We start from the raw sequence: 24,082 nt of genomic DNA, 5'->3' as shown, positions 1-24,082 counted from the left end.
GCCAATTTTTGTAAGCTGATTCATCATGGAGACTAGGGTTTGTGCAGATTTTTAGGATATTACGACGTTCAGAATGAGACTGAAATAGGAGCAAATGATTGATGGATGACGGCTAGTATATCGAGATATTTTGATTTTTTTGAGTTGATTCGGGAAACGGTAACTCGCTAAATAAACTTTTTCTGTGGTGCCCCAGATTACTACTAAATTAATTGTTATATGATTAATTTAATCGCGTAATAATTGAACGTGATATGTAATTATTCAATGAATAGCCATCATTGCATTAATGATAGCAACGTCACGACAAAGCCTACACCCCAAATTTGGCCATTCAAAAAATATTAGTTGTCTAGTTGTCTTATTTGAATTATTTACATAAAATATGGAGGGAAATGGTGTCGCACATGTTACTATTAATATCCGCACTATGAGGAGATTTGATGTAAAGTCCCTCTTTTTATCTCACCTGCACATTAATTTCCCTTGTTCTCTCTTTGTTGTTCTTTTCCCATACAATCCATTATGTACAATTGTATTAAATATTATTTGAATAATGTAAGATTTTAAATCCCAGCAGTCTATAAAATGACTTTCAGGAGCAAAAGGCTTTCAATAGTTTAAGGCTTTCCTACTTGTATATTTAAAAACAATTATAGATCTAACTTCAAATCAAATCAAATTGTATTGGTCACATACACATGGTTAGCAGATGTTAATGCGAGTGTAGTGAAATGCTTGCGCTTCCAGTCCGACAGTGCAGTAATATCTAACAAGTAATCTAACAAATTCACAACGACTACCTTATACACACAATGTAAGGGGATGGAATACGAATATGTACATATAAATATATGGATGCGCGATGGCCGTGCGGCATAGGCAAGATGCAATAGATGGCATAAAATAGAGTATATACATATGAGATGAGTAATGTAGGATATGTAAACATTATTAAATTGGCATTAGTTAAAGTGACTAGTGATACCATTATTAAATCAATTTATTAAAGTGGTCAGTGATTTGAGTCTGTATGTTGGCAGCAGCCTCTCTATGTTAGTGAATGTTGTTTATTAACAGTCTGATGACCTTGAGATATAAGCTATTTTTCAGTCTCTCGGTCCCAGCTTTGATGTACCTGTACTGACCTCGCCTTCTGGATGATAACTGGGTGAATAGGCAGTGGATCAGGTGGTTGCTGTCCTTGATGATCTTTTTGGCCTTCCTGTGACATCAGGTGCTGTAGGTGTCCTGGAGGGCAAGTAGTTTTCCACCGGTGATGCGTTATGCAGAACGCACTACTCTCTGGAGAGCCTTGCGGTTGAGGACGGTGCCGTGGCTGTACCAGGCGGTGATACAGCACGACAGGATGCTCTCGATTGTGCATCTGTAGAAGTTTGTGAGGCTTTTCGGTGACAAGCCAAATTTCTTCAGCCTCCTGAGGTTGAAGATGCGCTGTTGTGCCTTCTTCACCACGCTGTCTGTGTGGGTGGACCATTTCAGTTTGTCTGATGTATACGCCGAGGAACTTAAAACTTTCCACCTTCTCCACTACTTTCCCATCGATAGTGATAGGGGGGTGCTCCTTCTGCTGTTTCCTGAAGTCCACGATCATCTCCTTTGTTTTGTTGACGTTGAGTGAGAGGTTATTTTCCTGACACACAACATCTCCAATGCACTTCCTAATAAACTCACTCACTGAGTCAGCATATACATCGATGTTATTGTCTGAGGCTACCCTGAACATATCCCAGTCCACGTGATCGAAGCAATCTTGAAGCGTGAAATTCGATTGGTCAGACCAGCGTTGGATAGACCTAAGCACGGATGCGACCTGTTTTAGTTTCTGCCTGTAGGAGGGGAGCAACAAGATGGAGTCATGGTCAGATTTACCAAAGGGAGGGTGGGGGAGGGCGGGGGAGGACCTTGTATGCATCGCAGAAGTTAGAGCAGTAGTGGTCCAATGTTTTGCTCGAGCGGGTGCATTAATCAATGTGCTGGTAGAATTTAGGTAACCTTGTTCAAACATTAGCTTTGTTAAAATCCAGAGATACAATAAATGCAGCCACGGGATATATGGTTTCCAGTTTACATAGAGTCCAGTGAAGTTCTTTTAGGGCCATCGAGGTATCTGCTTGGGGGGGGATATACACGGCTGTGACTATAATTGAAGAGAATTATCTTGGAAGATAATTCGGTCGGCATTTGATTGTAAGGAATTCTAGGTCAGGTGAACAAAAGGATTTGAGTTCCTGTATGTTGTTATGATTACACCATGAGTCGTTAATCATGAGGCATACACTCCTGCCCTTCTTCTTACCAGAGAGATGTTTGTTTCTGTCGGCGCGACGCATGAAGAAACCCGGTGGCTGTACCGACTCTGACAACACATCTCAAGTGAGCTATGTTTCCATGAAACAGAGAATGTTACAATCTCTGATGTCTCTTTGGAAGGCAACTCGTGCCCTAATTTCGTCCACCTTGTTGTCTAGAGACTAGACATTGGCAAAAAAAAAACACACCACCTTCGCGTCCGGTCGCATTCCGCTTCGCTCCACAGGTAGTATCACATTTCATTTCATTACAGTACAACGGTTTGATTTGTTTGATCTTAGCTAGCTACATAGCCGTCTTTGTATCAAAGATAATTTGTGTAGTTTAGAGTAAGTATCTAGGTTAGCTAGCCAGCTATTTTCGTTCTTTTAACGTAACGTAACGTAGTCAACACTGCTAGCTAGCCAGCTAGCCACCGAATAGCAGCACTGTAGAAACTATTACATTCAACGGAACAACGGAACGACTTGATTAGTGTAGTGTTAGCTAGCTACATAGTTGTCTTTGCTGTCTTTGTATCTAAGATAATTGTGTAGTTTAGACTAATTTCGGTTAGCTAGCCAGCTATTTTCGTCCTTTTAACGTAACGTAACGTAGTCAACACTGCTAGCTAGCCAGCTAGCCACCGAATAGCAACACTGTAGAAACTATTACATTCAACGGAACAACGGAACGACTTGATTAGTGTAGTGTTAGCTAGCTACATAGTTGTCTTTGCTGTCTTTGTATCTAAGACAATTGTGTAGTTTAGACTAATTATCTAGCCAGTTACCGAGGTTACCTAGCTAGCTATCGAGGTTACCTAGCCAGCTACACTTTCAAACAAAGTCAACAACGCAGCCACTGCTAGCTAGCCTACTTCAGCAGTACTGTATCTTTTTAATCATTTTGGTCAATAAGATTTCTGCAACGTAAGCTTAACTTTCGGAACATTCGAGACGTGTAGTCCACTTGTCATTCCAATCTCCTTTGCATTAGCGTAGCCTCTTCTGTAGCCTGTCAACTATGTGTCTGTCTATCCCTGTTCTCTCCTCTCTGCACAGACCATACAAACGCTTCACACCGCGTGGCCGCGGCCACCCTAACCTGGTGGTCCCAGCGCGCACGACCCACGTGGAGTTCCAGGTCTCCGGCAGCCTCTGGAACTGCCGATCTGCGGCCAACAAGGCAGAGTTCATCTCAGCCTATGCTTCCCTCCAGTCCCTCGACTTCTTGGCACTGACGGAAACATGGATCACCACAGATAACACTGCTACTCCTACTGCTCTCTCCTCGTCTGCCCACGTGTTCTCGCACACCCCGAGAGCTTCTGGTCAGCGGGGTGGTGGCACCGGGATCCTCATCTCTCCCAAGTGGTCATTCTCCCTTTCTCCCCTTACCCATCTGTCTATCGCCTCCTTTGAATTCCATGCTGTCACAGTTACCAGCCCTTTCAAGCTTAACATCCTTATCATTTATCGCCCTCCAGGTTCCCTCGGAGAGTTCATCAATGAGCTTGATGTCTTGATAAGCTCCTTTCCTGAGGACGGCTCACCTCTCACAGTTCTGGGTGACTTTAACCTCCCCACGTCTACCTTTGACTCATTCCTCTCTGCCTCCTTCTTTCCACTCCTCTCCTCTTTTGACCTCACCCTCTCACCTTCCCCCCCTACTCACAAGGCAGGCAATACGCTTGACCTCATCTTTACTAGATGCTGTTCTTCCACTAACCTCATTGCAACTCCCCTCCAAGTCTCCGACCACTACCTTGTATCCTTTTCCCTCTCGCTCTCATCCAACACTTCCCACACTGCCCCTACTCGGATGGTATCGCGCCGTCCCAACCTTCGCTCTCTCTCCCCCGCTACTCTCTCCTCTTCCATCCTATCATCTCTTCCCTCTGCTCAAACCTTCTCCAACCTATCTCCTGATTCTGCCTCCTCAACCCTCCTCTCCTCCCTTTCTGCATCCTTTGACTCTCTATGTCCCCTATCCTCCAGGCCGGCTCGGTCCTCCCCTCCTGCTCCGTGGCTCGACGACTCATTGCGAGCTCACAGAACAGGGCTCCGGGCAGCCGAGCGGAAATGGAGGAAAACTCGCCTCCCTGCGGACCTGGCATCCTTTCACTCCCTCCTCTCTACATTTTCCTCTTCTGTCTCTGCTGCTAAAGCCACTTTCTACCACTCTAAATTCCAAGCATCTGCCTCTAACCCTAGGAAGCTCTTTGCCACCTTCTCCTCCCTCCTGAATCCTCCTCCCCCTCCCCCTCCCCCCCCCCTCCTCCCTCTCTGCAGATGACTTCGTCAACCATTTTGAAAAGAAGGTCGACGACATCCGATCCTCGTTTGCTAAGTCAAACGACACCGCTGGTTCTGCTCACACTGCCCTACCCTGTGCTCTGACCTCTTTCTCCCCTCTCTCTCCAGATGAAATCTCGCGTCTTGTGACGGCCGGCCGCCCAACAACCTGCCCGCTTGACCCTATCCCCTCCTCTCTTCTCCAGACCATTTCCGGAGACCTTCTCCCTTACCTCACCTCGCTCATCAACTCATCCTTGACCGCTGGCTACGTCCCTTCTTCAAGAGAGCGAGAGTTGCACCCCTTCTGAAAAAACCTACACTCGATCCCTCCGATGTCAACAACTACAGACCAGTATCCATTCTTTCTTTTCTCTCCAAAACTCTCGAACGTGCCGTCCTTGGCCAGCTCTCCTGCTATCTCTCTCAGAATGACCTTCTTGATCCAAATCAGTCAGGTTTCAAGACTAGTCATTCAACTGAGACTGCTCTTCTCTGTATCACGGAGGCGCTCCGCACTGCTAAAGCTAACTCTCTCTCCTCTGCTCTCATCCTCCTAGACCTATCGGCTGCCTTCGATACTGTGAACCATCAGATCCTCCTCTCCACCCTCTCCGAGTTGGGCATCTCCGGCGCGGCCCACGCTTGGATTGCGTCCTACCTGACAGGTCGCTCCTACCAGGTGGCGTGGCGAGAATCTGTCTCCTCACCACGTGCTCTCACCACTGGTGTCCCCCAGGGCTCTGTTCTAGGCCCTCTCCTATTCTCGCTATACACCAAGTCACTTGGCTCTGTCATAACCTCACATGGTCTCTCCTATCATTGCTATGCAGACGACACACAATTAATCTTCTCCTTTCCCCCTTCTGATGACCAGGTGGCGAATCGCATCTCTGCATGTCTGGCAGACATATCAGTGTGGATGACGGATCACCACCTCAAGCTGAACCTCGGCAAGACGGAGCTGCTCTTTCTCCCGGGGAAGGACTGCCCGTTCCATGATCTCGCCATCACGGTTGACAACTCCATTGTGTCCTCCTCCCAGAGCGCGAAGAACCTTGGCGTGATCCTGGACAACACCCTGTCGTTCTCAACTAACATCAAGGCGGTGGCCCGTTCCTGTAGGTTCATGCTCTACAACATCCGCAGAGTACGACCCTGCCTCACACAGGAAGCGGCGCAGGTCCTAATCCAGGCACTTGTCATCTCCCGTCTGGATTACTGCAACTCGCTGTTGGCTGGGCTCCCTGCATGTGCCATTAAACCCCTACAACTCATCCAGAACGCCGCAGCCCGTCTGGTGTTCAACCTTCCCAAGTTCTCTCACGTCACCCCGCTCCTCCGCTCTCTCCACTGGCTTCCAGTTGAAGCTCGCATCCGCTACAAGACCATGGTGCTTGCCTACGGAGCTGTGAGGGGAACGGCACCTCAGTACCTTCAGGCTCTGATCAGGCCCTACACCCAAACAAGGGCACTGCGTTCATCCACCTCTGGCCTGCTCGCCTCCCTACCACTGAGGAAGTACAGTTCCCGCTCAGCCCAGTCAAAACTGTTCGCTGCTCTGGCACCCCAATGGTGGAACAAACTCCCTCACGACGCCAGGACAGCGGAGTCAATCACCACCTTCCGGAGACACCTGAAACCCCACCTCTTTAAGGAATACCTAGGATAGGATAAAGTTATCCTTCTGACCCCCCCCCCCCCCCCTTAAAAGATCTAGATGCACTATTGTAAAGTGGCTGTTCCACTGGATGTCATAAGGTGAATGCACCAATTTGTAAGTCGCTCTGGATAAGAGCGTCTGCTAAATGACTTAAATGTAAAATGTAAATGTAGTATGCTCAGTAGCAGTGGAATATATCAAAAAAAAATCAAAATGTAAAAAAATAGATCAACTTACCACAAAATCGTTTTGTTGAAATATCTCCAAGGACATTTTTTGTTGAGCAAGAGCAGTGGCAGCCAGGCAAAGTGTTGGTAAAATAATTTGGTGACATCTTGTGGTTTAAATGGGAATTACAGGGGGGTGGGGGGGGCAGTTACCCCTTAGTACCCTAACTCTGTTTAAGTTTTTTGTAAGCATGTCAACTGGTAAGGTCATTTGACACAGCAAACATAACATGTCACTATGTTGTTATTTTTTTCGACTGCCTTAACTTAAAAATAAACTATGCCTAAATGCATTATTTCCTGTCTCCCTGATTGGCTGCGAGTCAATCTGTGCTTCCGGACTCATAGCCATTGGATAGCCTACTGTCACCCTTTATTGATTCAGGGCCGACTGTAAATCATACTCTGTTCTCTCTTACAATGGCGGTTTTACAATTTATTGTTTCGATCTTTATTGCATATTTTTGTATCGGTAAGTAGATACTACCCTAGCTAATATATGATTCTATATTGACAGTCTTTTTGGCGAATCCTTGTCAGACAATGCATCGAGTCTCTGTCACTGAATGGCTGTCGCTGCATTGTTTCATCAGTTACAAAAATAGACCTGGTGTATTTTGCACTAATATATGAGTTTACACTGCGCTAGGAAGCAGTCGTGCTATTTTCAGACTTTGACCACAGTGCTTTTTTCATTAATTAGTAAAGCCAGATTATGGAACATAAATGTCTGCCTTTTCCGTTTGCCTAACATGTAATACATTCAATTCAATATTGGAACTCGAGAGCTTTGATTAAAAATATATTTTTAAACATGTCAGAGCTAAGTTCTAACCCATTCTCTCGGGTCGTCCTATAATAATGTTGCCACATATGCAACCGGCAGGCCCAGTTATTCAAGAAAGTTTAACATGTACTCTGCCTCCTCTCCAATCCGAGCGGCTATTACTCGCGCACCTAGAACCCAACGCATGAATATAGCCTAAATATGTATAATTCCACTTTTTAAATGTATTGCGTTTTATATGTGGGATAAACACAAACAGTCACAATGTTTTAATCGGATTAGGCTATTTCAAAAGTCTCCTGATGCAAAAATGGCTTTATAAATACATGTGTTTGATTGATTGATTGATTGACTGTAGCCATGCGCACGTTCATCCAAAATATAATTCCAGCATCCTCAAAATGGCTTGACATTAACCAGGTTTCCATCCAACCTTTTTATGCAGTAAAGTAGCGTATATGTGAGATTTTTAAAAATGTAATGGAATCATGGGAACGCATGCAGTTTATTAGGCTACGGATTAAATACATTACAGTATGATGAACTTCACAGTTCATCACTTGAAAGTGCACAGTGATGAGGTTGATGCTCCTTTCAATAAATATGGAGGGTCTTATTCTGGTGACATGATCATCGACGCCATTTGACAAAGAAAAATAATATCGTCACTGTTGTCCATTATAATCTCATCATGTAGTAGGCTATACCTGCATTGTATCTGCAAACGGATAGCTAGAGCGCAAATGCATACGAGTCAGCACATTTGCTACACTTTTTGTGACAAAACCATCAGTAGGCCTAGAGTTGAAAATACGATGGAAACTCATTTAACTTGTATTTTTTATTTGAGTAATTTCACCTCTTAAATTATTTTATGTGCACTACGTATTGACACACAGACTTGTATCGGCAACAAGTAAATTTGATGGAAACACAACTCTGATAGGAAAATGCGCCACGGTTTCCCTTAGCCGGTAATTGCGGTTTTTGGCCGATAAAAAAATTAAAAGTCAATAAATAAAATTGTAGCCAGCCAAATTGTCCAAGAGAGGCTGTCTATCATAGACTACACCCGGAATTCGGTCTTCAGCACCATTCTCTCACGCCTTGTGTGCGCTGGCCTGCTGCTGAGGAGAGAGATTGAGAGAGGTACCTAGGCCTGGGCTACTGTTGATTGTGAAGGAGGCCTTTTTCATTGAAGTAAAACAAACGTGAGGACAAATAGTATGCCTATAGTGAAGCCTACAATGGGAGTTTAATATAAGTTTTAATATTGTAGTGGACTAAGATGAGAAGAATGTTGGCAAGGCCATATGCAGGCTACTGTGCAACTCCCTATTCAGGTAGGATGCAGTTTTAGAATTGAAATGTATTTATAATCATTTGTTTTATCATTATTATTATTATTATTGTATATCATTGTTATTATTGTAAGCCTATTTATTAATCAAAACCTGTTTTTTAAAATATGCAAAACCTGTTTTGTTTAATTCTGTTCAGAGATTTGTATTGGCTAAATAACATTTGTCTTTTTAATGATTTAGTTTAAAATAGGTTATAAGTAGGTCTGTTGTAAAATAAAGAACATTAGCCTATTTCTGTCATGTGTTAGGTATGGTAGGCGCTGGCCTTTGTTGGTAGTTACTGCAATATAGCCTATTCAAAACTTTTGTGAATGTTTAAATCAGTTCGAAAGTATTTTATGAAATTATGTTGAGCCATTTGCTTTGGCTGTAATGCTGTGTTTGCTAATATAATAGCATGCTCATATTTTCGCTATAAACAATAGCTTCGCTTACTTTTGATATTACCCTAATAAAGTTTAAAAACTTTTGTTAAGGTTTGGTGTTGCTATTATTAAGCTTTGGCTACTGCAAGCCTATGATATGAAGGCAGTGCACTGACTTCGACAATTGAACTTGAGGTGAGGAGAAATGTTTTAGGCCTACTAGAGTTACTCCTATAATCTAACAGTATAATGCTTATCATAATACAACATATTCTGATAGAAAACTAACGAATTAACCTCCTTCTGTAAGTCTATATCTGTATAGCAGACGCAGTAGCCATCATACATAAAGAAATGCATGGCTGTGTTGTAGCATGCCGCCGGCATATCTCTCTCTCCATCTCCCTGGGGCTAGGTGTAAGCTTCTCTTCCTTTATATAGGCTATATTTGTTTTTAAAATATTAATATCATACAGTGGACACCTAAGCCTATAGGCCTATGCATGCAATGCCTTGATGCATTTGGTGCTCAAATACCCGACACCTGAACCGCGAGGTGGACAATTATTGTTGTAGGAAAGTAGCCCAAAAAAACAATAAAAAATAGGCTATAAAGTTTTTCTTATGCTACATATCGAAACAAAAGGAATAGTGTTTTGTAATTTGTTATTAGGCTGTTTTTAAGGACAAATAAATGTGGCTCATTTGGCCAATATCCCTCGTTTATTGACGGCGCTGCCTGCGCAATGTTGAATCTGAGGTCAATTTCTCAAATTTTCAGTAAATTTAAATGTTCCCGGTCACGTTATCCGGTGCCAAATTTTCCTAAAGGAAAGCGTGAAATGTTCATATTGTTTATATGCAGATTTTAGAATATTCGCATGAAAATCTGTCACCAATTGAATGGAAACGTAGATATAGACAACCTAAAGACTGTGGCAAGTGCACTAGTCCAGTGACACTTTGATTATGCCTGCACATCAGCCATTATTGACGACGACCCTGGAGCAACAAGGGTTAAGTGCCTTGCTCAAGGGCACATCGACAGATTTTTCACCTGGTAAACTCTGGTGTTTGAACCAGCGACTTTTCATTTACTTGCCCAACTATCATAACCACTACGCTGCCTGTCACCCATGTTGAGCAATGAACGTATTTTTACATTATAATGCTTGCAGAGCTGGTGAATGGAAGTTTGAATCTGAGCTTTCTGGGCATTAGAGAGGTCTCTAATGCACAGATACTGGTTCAGACCTGACCTAGTTAACAACTTTTGTTTTTAGTAACTAACTAAACTGTGAGTTATTCTGCGGGATCTTCACAGGTGAGACCATGGTCATCCGTGAGCCTACCAGGGCCAAATTGGACATCACACAGCAGTCATCAGTAAGATATAACTACTGTAATATAATTACTGTATGCATAAAACACCAACAGATCTAACATGAGTCTTCCAGGACCAGGTTTGATGGAGACTATACCCAAGTCCCCTCTTAACAGTTACCAATTGTATAGCTTGTATTCTCTATTCTAGAAGATACGCCCCAGTACTTGGTTCACAAATCATTCATCTATAGATAACTCTTGGCCACATATTTCTATTAACACACCAAGCCTGTTTCACTTCTGCTTTCACACACTAGCAACAAGTCATTTTCAACTTTAAAAAGATGGTTGTTGTGGTGTCCCTTTTTTCACCAGAGCTTTCAGGCCTGAACTGTACACAAGCTGAAGATCATGTGGTTGTTAAATTAGAGATGTAGGAGATTATGCCTGAAATGGTCAATTATAGTGAATCACTGACCTCTCACCTCTGATGTCCTTCTACCAGACATCTGACATCTGTTCAGACTGCAGCCAGATCATTGAGCTATTCACAGACATGATCTCCAACACAGACACCCAGGTGAGTACCCATTCTGATTCTGCTGAAGTATGTTGCTCAATAAAATAAAATTATAGCCAGAGATGCAGAAAACACCCTGACCAGAAAGTGTTACTTATACTTCAATGTCTGTAGCCAGAAATATATGTACATCTAAAAAACATCTGGTCTCAGACCTCTCCTCCGCCATCTTTCAGTTCCCGTTTACAGTGCAAATATAGAATATAATGTCTAGCAAAAACTCCCTTACACTAGTCAACAGAGACTACATTATGTTGAACTCTGATCTTGAAACAAAGTCTGCTAGAAGGATGTCAAATTGACAGATAATTTCACCCCTCATCAAAGTGAGTCACCAACAGTGTAACTGTATATCAAAATCAAATAAAATTGTATTGGTCACACACATATTTAGCAGATGTTATTGCGGGTGTAGCAAAATTCTTGTGTTCCTAGCTCCAACAGTGCAGTAATATCTAACAATTTATAACAATATACACATATCTAAAAGTTAAATAATATAATTAAGAAATATGTACCTGTGTTGATTGTTTAGGAGCTGATCAACAGCACCCTGGATGACCTGTGTCTGCACCTCCCCGGAGGTGTGGCTCAAAGCCACTGTGTATCCCAGGTTCAGATGTACCTGCCCCAAGCCCTCCAGTACCTCATTGGCATACTGGTGAGTTCCTGAGCACTGCAAACATACAGAGATAGGGAAGTCTGGTTTACAGGGCTACAACATAACCATCAAAAATGTTTTTACGTTCACTTTTATGATACATTCAAGGGCGATGATTTTGTGATTATACAAGAACTTACTGGTCTTCTTCTCTATTAACGCTCTTCCTCCATCCTTCATATCTGTAGAAGCCAGGTGAGACATGTATGGTATTGGGACTGTGTGCTGTCCACTCAAAGAGGGGAGCACCTAAACAGCTTTCTCCTACCATCACTGACATGGACCTGTCCAACGCTGTCCTTGACTCAGGCACCAACCCAGAGGCGAGTGAGAGCTGAACTTTTGTACAGTTTAGGAGCAGAAGTCCCATTCATGCCCTTTCTGTTTGTTTGTCAATGTGTTTGTCTTGTTCTAAATTATTTGGCTGTCAGTTAGTCATTATCTGTCTGCACTGAACGCTCTGTCACCATGTCATCTCCTCTCTAGGTGCAGGTCAGCCCACAATGTACCTTCTGTGTTTATCTCATGAAGAAACTGGAGAGCGTTTTGCCTACGGATAAGATTGAGGTAATGCATTCTTATTTTCATACGTCTGCACCCACTAACACACAGACAAAAACACTTTTTGCTGGACACCCTTGTTCCCCTTGAACCTTGCAGGATGCCATAGTGAAGCTAATGGGAGGTGTGTGTGGCCTTCTGCCTGCCAGCTACAAGGACCAGTGCAATGACTTCATCAACAAGTATGGCAAGAAGATAGTTAACTTCCTGCTGCCGTCAGCCGCCCCTTACTCCATCTGTGCCCTGCTGCACCTGTTCCAGGAGACCAACAGCATGGGTGAGTGGGATAATTTGTTCAGACCAGGGCTCTATCCTCCTCAATCATAAAGTTATATGCGTGGTGTGTCGTCTATACTGATAGAAGACTGTGGTAGGTAACACATTTCCTTTCTGCTCTCTCCTCTTCACCCCTCGTTGTTTATGCAGTCCATGGTCTGTAGATTGTCCGTCTCACTTGGTGCTGCTCTTCCACATTGTAGCCCTCTGTAACCCTGACTCCCCCGCCCTTCCTCCTCTCCAGAGATGCTCCTATCCTCTGACTGTGATTCCTGCCGTACGATGGCGGTTCTGAGCCGGTTCCACCTGGGTCTCAACGCCACTGAATCTCAGACCTCCTCTTTCCTCCAGTCTGTCTGCCTGAAGCACCCCAACACCATCCCCAAGGTCTGCCCCTACATTTTAATTTAGTGTATGAGAAGTCTCTGAGTTTGCACAAGTTGTCACCACTACCAGTTCCAGGAGTAGGCCTAAACATAGTGATCTATGCTGTAGTCACCGTAAGAGACAGAATAACAAAAAACATTCAACGGTGTGAAAAACAAATCAAATTAGATTTTTCACATGCACCGAATACAACCGGTGTAGTAGACCTTACCGTGAAATGATTACATACAAGCCCTTAACCTCTACGGGATCGGTGTCCCTCTACCTAGACGGTTGAGCTAACATGCGCTAATGTGATTAGCATGACATTGTAAGTAACAAGAACATTTCCCAGGACATCGACATGTCTTATATGGGCAGAAAGCTTAAAATCTTCTTCATCTAACTGCACAGCCCAATTTACAGTAGCTATTACAGTGAAAAAAATACCATGCTATTGTTTGAGGAGAGTGCACAGGAACAAAAAACTTTTATCACGGAAACTGATTTGATACATTCACCTGTGAAGGTAAATAATGTACTTACATTCAGTAATCTTGCTCCGATTTGTCATCCTGAGGGTCCCAGAAATCAAATGTAGCAAAGTTGTTTGATAAAATCCATTTTTATATTCAAATGTAGGAACTGGGTTCTACATTTTGAACCCTGCTGTCTCTGGCTCCATACCCACCCAGCCCGCCATCTAGATGTGTGAAAGTTAGTGTATAAGCTAATGTATGACATTCCTGGGAGTGGGTAAACTTAGATTTTGTATTACCATATAATTTGTGTATGTTCTCTATAGTTAAGTACTTTAAAATGTATCAATTGACCAATTTGGCACATTTGGGCAGACTTGATACAAAATATTGTCCTGTATTGCAATACTTCCCTGCATCAATCTGAAACATTGCACACGCACTGCTGCCATTTTGTGGCCAAAATCTAGCTGGTGTCTGAAATGCAATATTCTATAATGGCATTTCTATTGCATTTCAAAAAGACGATAAAAAAATAAAAATACATGTTTTTGTGTTTGTATTATCGTTAACCATGTGTTACATTCTCCTACATTATTTTCACATTTCTGCAAACTTCAAAGTGTTTCCTTTCAAATGGTATCAATAATATGCATATCCTTGCTTCAGGTCCTGAGCTACTGGCAGTTAGATGTCATTTTAGGCAACAACAAAAAAAGAAGAAAAAAAAGTGACAGATCCTTAAGAGGATTTTAACTTCTTATGGCTGCAGGGGCAGTATTGAGTAGCTTGGATGAAAGGTGCACAGAGGTGCCCATAGTAAACTGCCTGCTCCTCAGTCCCAGTTGCTAATATATGCATATTATTATTCGTATTGGATAGAAAACACTCTGAAGTTTATAAAACTGTTTGAATGATGTCTGTGAGTATAACAGAACTCATATGGCGGGCAAAAACCTGAGAAAAAATCCACACAGGAAGTGGGAATTCTGAGGTTGGTAGATTTTCAACACAGCCCCTATTGAACAAACAGTGGGATATGGCTGAGTTTGCTACGGCTTCCACTAGATGTCAACAGTCTGTAGAACCTTGTCTGATGCCTCTACTGTGAAGTGGGGCCGAAGGAGACAGACAGAAATAGTCAGGTCTACCATGACCTGGCCATGCTCTGACCATGCGCGTTCACATGAGAGGGAGCTCTGTTCCATCGCATATCTGAAGTCAATGTAATTCTCCGGTTGGAACGATACTGAAGATTTATGTTAAAAACATTCTAAAGATTGATTCAATACATCGTTTGACATGTTTCTACTGACTGTTACGGAACTTTTTGACATTTCGTCAGGTTTTAGTGAACGCGCTTTCCTGACGTTGGATTTGTATACCAAACACGCTAACAAAAATATCTATTTGGACATAAATGATGGGCATTACCGAACAAAACAAACATTTCTTGTGGAAGTGGGAGTCCTGGGAGTGCATTCCGACGAAGATCAGCAAAGGTAAGTGAAGATTTATAATGCTTTTTATGAGTTTTGTTGACTGCACAATTTGGCGGGTAACTGTATGGCTTCCTTTTGTGGCTGAACGCTGTTCTCAGATTATTGAATATTGTGCTTTTGCCGTAAAGCTTTTTGAAATCTGACACAGCGGTTGCATTAAGAACAAGTGTATCTTTAATTCTATGTAAAACATGTATCTTTCATCAAAGTTTATGATGAGTATTTATGTTATTTGACGTGGCTCTCTGCAATTTCTCCGGATATTTTGGAGGCATTTCTGAACATGGCGCCAATGTAAACTGAGGTTTTTGGATATAAATATGAGCTTTATCGAACAAAACATATATGTATTGTGTAACATGAAGTCCAATGAGTGTCATCTGATGAAGATCATCAAAGGTTAGTGATTAATTTTATCTCTATTTCTGCTTTCTGTGACTCCTGTCTTTGGCTGGAAAAATGACTGTTTTTGCGGTGACCTAACATAATCGTTTGTGGTGCTTTCGCTGTAAAGCCTATTTGAAACCGGACACTTTGGTGGGATTAACAACAAGATTACCTTTAAAATGGTATAAAATAGTATGTTTGAGGAATTTTAATTATGAGATTTCTGTTGTTTGAATTTGGCGCCCTGCACTTTCACTGGCTGTTGTCATATCATCCCGTTAACGGGATTGCAGCCATATTAACCAACAATGCCATTTAAAAAAAACTAAGAGTTAAGAAAATATTTACTAAATAAAGTAAAAAAATATATTATAACAATAAAATAACAATGAGTAAATAATAATAATGAGGGGGTACCGATACCGAGTCAATATGCGGGGATACAGGTTAGTCAAGGTAATTGAGGTAATACAGATGTAATACAAATGTATTAAATCGTTTTCTCCCCTTATCAATCTACACACAATACCCTATAATAACAAAGCAAAAACAGGTTTTTAGAATTTTTGCAAATGTATAAAAAAAATATCACATTTACATAAGTACTCAGATCCTTTACTCAGTACTTTGTTGAAGCAACTTCGGCAGTGATTACAGCCTCGAGTCTTTTTGGGTATGACACTACAAGCTTGGCACACCTGTATTTGGGGAGTTTCTCCCATTCTTCTCTGCAGATCCTCTCAAGCTCTGTCAGGTTGGATAGGGACCGTTGCTGCACAGCTATTCTCAGGTCTCCCCAGAGATGTTAGATCATGTTCAAGTCCGGGCTCTGGCTGGGCCACTCAAGGACATTCAGAGACTTGTCCTGAAGCCACTCCTGCGTTGTCTTGGCTGTGTGCTTAGGGTCGTTGTCCTGTTGGAAGGTGAACCTTCGCCCCAGTCTGAGGTTCTGAGCGCTCTGGAACAGGTTTTCATCAAGGATATCTCTGTACCTTGCTCCGTTCATCCTTCCCTCGATTCTGACTAGTCTCCCAGTCCCTGCCACTGAAAAACATCCCCACAGCATGATGACGCCAACACCATGCTTCACCGTAGGGATGGTGCCAGGTTTCCTCCAGACGTGACGCTTAACATTCAGCCCAAAGAGTTCAAGCTTGGTTACATCAGACCAGAGAATGTTGTTTTTCATGGTCTGAGAGCTCTTTACATGCCTTTTGGCAAACTCCAAGCAGGCTATCATGAGCCTTTTACTGAGGAGTGGCTTCCGTCTGGCCACTCTACCATAAAGGCCTGATAGGTGGAGTGCTGCAGAGATGTTTGTATGCACTTCTTCTATGATATATTGTCAATCACACAATGTAATGTGCATCCCGCCACCTACTATGCGGGATGTAAACAGGATTCCCCCCAAAAATCTATCCAAAAAATTTATAAAATAAATCAAAACAAAATTTCTGTTAAAAAAAATAAAACTGATCTGATCCCTACACAGGCTGAAGGGGAACCTGGGAGGGCGGGTCTTCCGGCACCAGTACCCCTTGCAATTCTTCAGATGTAAAATCCTTGAGTCCCATTAACCACAATAATGTCCAGTTTCTTCGACTTCTTTGAGACTTGCTGTTCAGTTTATACTGTGGCAATGAACGCAACAAAATCATCCTGTGCGTTAAAAAGGTGATATTTTGTCTGGCAGCAAACTTTTACTACAGGCTGTAATTTTTTGCCACCTCAATTTCCTTCACCCGTACAGGGCACTCCAGGAACATTATCCCCACTACAAATGCAACACCGTCATCCTTCTACAGTATACTCTGTTCACCTGAACACTTGAAACATAGCCAAATCCTTTACAATTCTTACACTCCAGTGGTTTGGGGACGGAAGCTCTTACGGCATATCTTACATAACCAAGCTTCACATGTGTAGGCATTTGCTCTTTATTAAAAAAACAACAGGACTGCCAGACTTTCTTCTTTTCCACCATTCACCCATCGGGGTCAGACACCAGGCACCAACCACACCAGGAATTATCTTCAGGTATTCTGCCTGAACATCCATCGCCACCCCTGAGATGACTCCTTTGACGGGTGCCCTACACCGAAAATCAAAACAAAAAAAACTTCTGTTGTCCGGATTCTTTTGAGGCCCACTGCAATCTTCCTCTGCTCTTCAGAAATACAATTAATCAACATAATACTTCTCCTGATCACTCTGACAGACTCCACTTTTCCAAGCGCATACTTCACCATTTTTTAACACCTCAAACGAGTTTTCCACATATGCAGCCTTACTCAACAAACGCATCCCAAAAAGAAGTGATTCATTATCATTTACACACGTATCATCCACTCCAATTTTAGACAATTTCCTTTTTGTTCCAACTTTCAAATACTACTCTTGTCCATTCAGAACATTTGTCTTCACCAAATTTGCTGGACGCGCTGCTTAATTCGAACTCAGTATCCACTTCCACCATCTTCCTTTGTCCTCTGATATGCACTGTCAACTGTGAGACCTTATATAGACAGACAGGTGTGTGCCTTTACAACTTATGTCCAATCAATTGAATTTACCACAGGTGGACTTCAATCAAGTTGTAGAAACATCTCAAGGATGATCAATGGAAACAGGATGTACCTGAGCTCATAGAAAAGGGTCTGAATACTTATGTAAAGGTATTTCAGTTTTAAAAGCTTGAGAGGATCTGCAGAGAAGAATGGGAGAAACTTCTCAAATACAGGTGTGCCAAGCTTGTAGCGTCATACCCAAGAAGACTCGAGGCTGTAATCACTGCCAAAGGTTCTTCAACAAAGTACTAAGTAAAGGGTCTGAATACTTATGTAAATGTGATATTTCCATTTTTTCTTTTTAAATACATTTGCACAAATTTCTAAAAACCTGTTTTTGCTTTGTCATTATGGGGTAGTGTGTGTAGATTGACGAGGAACATTTTTTATTTAATCCATTTTAGAATAAGGGTGTAACGTAACAAAATGTGGAAAAAGGGAAGGGGTCTGAAAACTTTCCGAATGCAAAGTATGTAAAGAGTTGATTTTAGAATAAGGCTGTAACGTAGCGAAATGTGAAGGGGTCTGAATACTTTCCGAATGCACATCTAGTTAGGGGTAAAGTGACTATGCATAGATAATAAACAGCGAGTAGCAGTTAAGTCAGTTTCATTATACCCGTCTTTGTGTTCTTTCCAGTGTGAAATGTTCACCAAACTCTATGGCCCCAGGCTGCAGAAGGTTCTGGGAAGCCATATGGATGCATGTGAGGTAATTAAACCATTCACATCAGAGCCATAGGAGGTCCTCCACTGTCTCTACAGTGTATGACACTCCTAACCTCACTGTCTATAATCCCCAGACCAATACTCTTGTAGATTGACTGTCCCAGTGACAACAGTGGTGTGATTGTGTGTAGAGTGACTGAGTCTTCTCTTAGTCAGTATATCAGCTATTTGTCACTGTGTCCTCCAGAGAGCTGATGTGTGTGTTGTTGTGAAAGAGCAGCATCTTCTGAGGAAGAACCAGTGTACCTGGGGACCCATTTACATCTGCAGGGATGTGAAAACCTCTCAGGAGTGTGGCGTAAGTAAACTAGATCTGCCATGGTTTACTATCTGATACAACAACCCAAACTACAGGTAAATAAGCAAACTAGAGCATAGTACAAGCCAGGGTTTATTGTCTGAAAAACAACACTACCCACATCAATGTTTTGGTATAGTGCATTATATCTGATCTGGTTTCATTTTGATACAACTCCAGATGGTAGACTTCTGCCAGAAGGTCATGAGGAACTAGAGCTGAAAACCACACCCAGAGATCTCCCTTCATGGATGAAGCTATGATGAATTATCTGCATTTATTAACTGCTAAGTGTGTTTAAGAATGTAACTTGTTAATGACTGCACTGTTGCCTTAATTTTTCTGTACATTTAATTTAACAGGTATTATATTGCACTGTTGAGCAATTTGAGAAAAATGTCTGTATATTTCCTTCATTAGATTTGTACTTGTGTTAGGCTAATGGTGTAGCACTGAGATGATTTGATGGTGTCAGGTTTGATTTTCACTGTGTGGGCCATTACGAGTACAGTAAGTAATTCATTCAAACATACTGTAAATGATTGAGTTAAAAGAATTGTGGACCTTTTTAAGCAGATATATCCACAAGTATAATACCTCATTTACATTAGAAATTAATTGTTACTTTTCCCTGTTATCTGCAATAAAGTTATTCATATAAAATCAGTCATAATCAGGGAAAACAAATATGGTACAGTAAATAAAGTGGTGAAGTGTCTTGAGTGTATTTGAGTGAACATATACCTCCTTTTGATGGAGAAATCCTTTAAACCAGTAATATGTCAATGCATTGCCTTTGTATATTAAACTATGTTTAGGTTCCATTTTTATGATCTAAGTAATATTCATGTGTGAGTCCGAAGTATTTGTGTATACATGAGTATATTTATCCTATAATGTACTGCTTATAATATGAACATCTTTTTGTAACCTTCACTATTTGGTCATGTCTTATTCAAAATGTTGGAATTGTATTTACTTCCTTGTTTCACAAATAAAGACCCAACTATGGCTAAGACAAATCAACACGTGTCAAATTGTGCAAAATCTCAAATAATATTAATGACTGAAAACAGAAAAGCCAAAGCTGGTTTAATCTACCATTTACAGTTAAAAATGTAAGCGAAGAACAAAAAATAGTAAACATCATTGTTTTCGCTATAGCCAAAATCCGCAAATAAAATGTCCTGGTCCTCATGTGGTGGGGGCTTACTCTGAGGTCATCTTGGACAGTATCCAATTACACGGGATACTGTCTGACCACTAGCCAGCAAGTGACAGCTCTTTCCTGTATAATCAATCTTTAAATATGATCAATGCTCATTAAATGCCTCATTCACGCCCCAGTGTGGTTAGTTGTGTCATCTTCGCTCTCTCTTCTTTTCCAAATCTGGAACACAGAACCCACACATCAACACAATTGGCAGTTAGTGGGAGTCAGTAACTTATCTACACATAAACAGATAAGTTAGAGAACAGCATCTTGTATAATCAGTGATCAATGTGACAATAGAACTTACCTGAATGTAAGCCTCTGACAGTGTGATCATCTGGGGCAGGATATCTGTCACCTGCAGGTCCTGGAGCTCGTACCACTTTCCAGTGCCCTTCAGTGACAAAGACAGGCACACATTAGCACCAATAACTGAACAGGATGAGTATTTTCTTTCACAATATCAAGAAATATTGCACATCTAAAGCTTTGCAAATTTGCACCTGTAGAGTTCACAAAAAAAATAATCTTAAAACACACATCTGTCACTTACATGATGCAGGACATGTATTCTGTATGCCCCCTCAGTGGGCTTCCCATCATGCACCACATTGGCCACCAGGTCATAGGTTGTGTTCTTCTCTGTGACCTGTGCTTCCTCTGTCAGATACTCACGAAGGTCTACGTTCCTGATCAAGGAGCAAATGCAAGGGGTCAGTCAAAAACACACACAGAATCATAAGGCTGAGCACAATGCAAAATTACAACTGAGTATATGGGGAAAGTATGCAACAGTCACTTACGTGATGGGGAAGTTGACAATGGTGGGGTTCTTCTCCACAAAGAAGTTGTTCTTGGTGAACCTCTTGATGCAGAAGATGAGATAGGGGGGCAGCTTGAGCAACTGGAACCTCTTGAGGAAATTCTCTTTGTATGTTTTATACTCCTAAAAGCAAACAGGAGAGTTCAGAGGAAAGGTCGAAGAGGTGATAAAAATCAAGAGATGATCAAATCTCTTTCAAACAGAAGCTGAAGTCTCACAGGCCAACATTCTAAATCTTGTCTCGTTGACTCTGCTTTTGGAAGATTTTGCATTTGAATGGGAGCACTAGCAGCGTTACTTTTGTATCTTCTGCCAGCTAGCTTGTTGCTAGTCTGAAATCTTCTCAGAAACACAACATCTGTTTGTAAATCCACCCATGCTAAATATTTGATTGGCTTGATAAGTGGCAACGCATCACTAGTTTACATCTTGACCTCTGTATTCCACCCCTTTTTGTCATCTTCCTGAGGAGAATTTCCCCAGGCTTTCAAAAAAATAATAATGTGAGAAACCTAGGCTTCCGAGGCTAGTTTTCATCTCACTCGATGGGCGAGATGGCTGGCATGGGGATAGGAGTGCTGTTCATCTGAACAAATTTAAGTGCGTTTGAGGGCAGTACCTTCTCTGTGTTGCCATTGAACTTGGCCAGGATGTTGAAGAGGGGGACCTGTGGGATGATGAGCTGCTCCTTCTCATCCTTGTACAGCGGGGCTGTGGGGAGGTCAAGGGTCAAGAAGAGGAAGGTGGTGTCAGACATCTCCTCCTGGTACTCCTCCTTCAGAAGCAGAGCCACCTTCTCTTCTGGTGGCTGGAGAGGGAGAGAAAGGCATGTAACGTGGACAATTTAATAGTTCAAATATGTAATCATATTGAAGAGTCATGAATTCACAAGTAAGGATTTAAACTTTGATACAATGTTGAAGTCTTTAACAAAGGGTTGACAATAAGCCACTTACCAAATCTGGGTGAGGAAGCTTCTTGGAGAAGATACGCATGGAACCCTGGAACACTTTGGTAAGGCTTGCTATAATAGCAATAGGAGAGAGGGGGGAAAGAAGTGGGAAATATCTTTGTTAATCTCACAGGTTGTACAATGAGGCAGAAAACACTACCACAACATCATTCCCTCCACCTCCCACTGACACTCACAGGGTTTCTTCTTGGTTCCTCCCAGTGCGCCGTGCAGAGCGTTCATGAACCATGACAGGAAGTCCACAGCATCCCCTGAAGGACAGAGACCAATCAGCAGCATAGCTTATTCACAACATAACATGCAACACATACCAAAACATACATCTAACTGTACTAAAAATAATTTGCTCTTGAGAATCGAGGCTCTGTGTCTCACTGAATGTGTGATAATAAAATCCTACCTTGCTTGGTGATCTGGAAGTTCTTCTTGCTGCACAGCACTACGGCCTGCAACATCTCGTGGGGCGACACATGGGCCTTGAAGTTCCGTGGGTTCCACAGTTTGCGCATCAGCTCACCGAATCGCTGCACCAGCAGGAACATGATGTCACCCGGCGGCCTACGGATGCCGCAGTAATTCTCCTCTTCCAAAAAGTAGTTCCGCAGTGGGGGCACATTGGACAGGGCCTGAAAGGACAGTTCACCATAATCAACATGAATGATCAACACACAGGAAAATGTTTAGCAGCATGTGAATGGTGAGATGTCAGATTCACCAGTGGATACTCTGTGTTGGATAACAGTCTTACCTGCAGCACCACATTAGCGTAGTCATTAGCCTTGATGTTGTTGAGCCCTACGATGCCAGGCAGATAGGTGGTGCCATCATAGGCTCGATACAGCTTTCCCTGCTTATCCAATCCAGAGATGTGCTGTCTGGTGAACGTGGGCTTTAGTACATACTAAAACACAAATAAAAATACATTACCACCACTATATAACTTTAGACACATACCACTGGATGATTGCATAAACCATGACTGAACAAGAACTGTTAAAGTTATAATTCAGAACTATGAGTTTAGCACCACTCAATCAGTGCCTGTTTGAATTGATACATTTGACACATGTTCTTTCTTATTACAGAGTTAATTTTGTGCACACCCATCTCTGTAGACTCACCGTGATGTCTTCCAACGACGAGTCAATGATCTCGTAGTTATCTGGCAGACAGTAGAACTTGAGGGTGTGCAGATTGAGGAACACATGGTGTGTGAACTGCACACTGTGAGTGTAGGCATGGGACTTCAGCCCTCTACCTGGAAGATACATGCATTGGTTTCGGCCTAGGTCAAATCATTTCTACACTTCTCAGGTAGAGAGGGGGGGAACAACGTTAATCTGAAGTATTGGATACTTTACCTTGGAAGTATTTCCCACAGATGAGACAGGCGTATACATTGATGTGGGAGAGGGAAATGGAGCATAGCTTCTCAAAATCAAAGTCCAGTACACTCCTGAAGACAAATGTGTGTGTTAGAGGTGATTTATACAAAGAGTACACATTCAAAAAATGCCTTATCTTGTGCATCTTCCATGTTAAGGCCAGTTGACGTTACCTATTGATTGTGTCGAGGTAGGGGCAATGGCGACTTCTGCGGTCCTCGGACGAACGGCCAATTTTCACAGGTACTGTGTAAGACAAATAACAATTTCAACAAATAATTAAGTGTAGCTAAATGTTAACTAACAATGACAACAATCGTATCTAGCTAGGTAACGTTAGCTAACACCAGATCGTTATTTTTACAGGAAACCTCTGCTCTGGCGGCAAACAATAACGCAGCTAGGAAAAACACGTTTGATGCTTGAATGTAGTCTTAGCTAGCTAACAATAATTAGCCAGCTAGAGCTAGTTACCAACAATGTGATTTAGGCTAACTTAGCAGCTAACCTAGCTAGCTACACGTTTAGAAATAAACGCCAACGTTCGCTAGTTATAGTAACGTTAGCGTGTTACTATCGAACGTTAGCTAGAGTTCGCTTATACAAGTTTTAAAATATGTTGGCTAGCTACCTTCATCGTCTTCCAAGTCAATTTCTCGCTCCCGTTTTACAGATACCATAGCGTTCATCTTTATTGTGTATGGAGAAAATGTATAGTTAACTAGCTAAAGCCACTGATGAGTTTTTATTTAGCTCACTAGCAAGCTCGCCAAAACACTGCAAACTCCAGGCTACAAGATCAAAATGGCCAACCAGAATGTACCCCGAGTTTCACGTTTACTCTGGCGAAAACCGAATGGTTGAGATTGAATAATGTTGGCCATTTTTATGTGGGCCTCTAAATTAACGCAGCTTTCACACATAGGTTATTATACAATTTA

The 24,082-nt window shown here is 42.1% G+C and overlaps 2 protein-coding genes across 2 annotated transcripts; one reads left to right on the top strand and one right to left on the bottom strand.

The window, feature by feature from the left end:
• Positions 1-6,897: 6,897 nt before the first annotated feature.
• LOC120063498 (prosaposin-like) lies at positions 6,898-19,142 on the top strand. The gene is made up of 11 exons (XM_039013876.1): positions 6,898-6,972; positions 10,341-10,402; positions 10,848-10,922; positions 11,458-11,583; positions 11,772-11,906; positions 12,070-12,150; positions 12,244-12,421; positions 12,665-12,807; positions 18,361-18,432; positions 18,637-18,747; positions 18,928-19,142. Exons 1-11 carry the CDS (start codon positions 6,921-6,923, stop codon positions 18,961-18,963), a joined length of 1,071 nt encoding a protein of 356 aa, XP_038869804.1. The 5' UTR covers positions 6,898-6,920; the 3' UTR covers positions 18,964-19,142.
• LOC120063002 (U4/U6.U5 tri-snRNP-associated protein 2-like) lies at positions 18,823-23,953 on the bottom strand. Its single transcript, XM_039013065.1, has 13 exons — positions 23,773-23,953; positions 23,315-23,387; positions 23,118-23,212; positions 22,878-23,014; positions 22,505-22,657; positions 22,157-22,382; positions 21,933-22,007; positions 21,740-21,807; positions 21,403-21,591; positions 20,764-20,906; positions 20,514-20,649; positions 20,268-20,354; positions 18,823-20,137 (listed from the first exon to the last, which is right to left on the bottom strand). The coding sequence occupies exons 1-13, from the start codon at positions 23,828-23,830 to the stop codon at positions 20,084-20,086; spliced, it is 1,494 nt and encodes a 497-aa protein (XP_038868993.1). The 5' UTR covers positions 23,831-23,953; the 3' UTR covers positions 18,823-20,083.
• Positions 23,954-24,082: the final 129 nt, after the last annotated feature.

This window comes from Salvelinus namaycush, chromosome 18 (genome assembly GCF_016432855.1).
Source record: "Salvelinus namaycush isolate Seneca chromosome 18, SaNama_1.0, whole genome shotgun sequence".
Taxonomy (NCBI): Eukaryota; Metazoa; Chordata; class Actinopteri; order Salmoniformes; family Salmonidae; genus Salvelinus; species Salvelinus namaycush.
This window is presented reverse-complemented; position numbering and strand designations above follow the sequence as displayed.

Excerpts from the sequence above, each read along its gene's own strand:
- LOC120063498 (XM_039013876.1), top strand. The coding sequence starts at position 6,921 with ATGGCGGTTTTACAATTTATTGTTTCGATCTTTATTGCATATTTTTGT. Across the intron at positions 10,923-11,457 it reads TCTCCAACACAGACACCCAG|GAGCTGATCAACAGCACCCT; the intron begins GTGAGTACCCAT and ends TTGATTGTTTAG. Across the intron at positions 18,748-18,927 it reads AAACCTCTCAGGAGTGTGGC|ATGGTAGACTTCTGCCAGAA; the intron begins GTAAGTAAACTA and ends ATACAACTCCAG.
- LOC120063002 (XM_039013065.1), bottom strand. The coding sequence starts at position 23,830 with ATGAACGCTATGGTATCTGTAAAACGGGAGCGAGAAATTGACTTGGAA. Across the intron at positions 23,213-23,314 it reads TACCTCGACACAATCAATAG|GAGTGTACTGGACTTTGATT; the intron begins GTAACGTCAACT and ends ATTTGTCTTCAG. Across the intron at positions 20,650-20,763 it reads ATTGTCAACTTCCCCATCAC|GAACGTAGACCTTCGTGAGT; the intron begins GTAAGTGACTGT and ends CTCCTTGATCAG.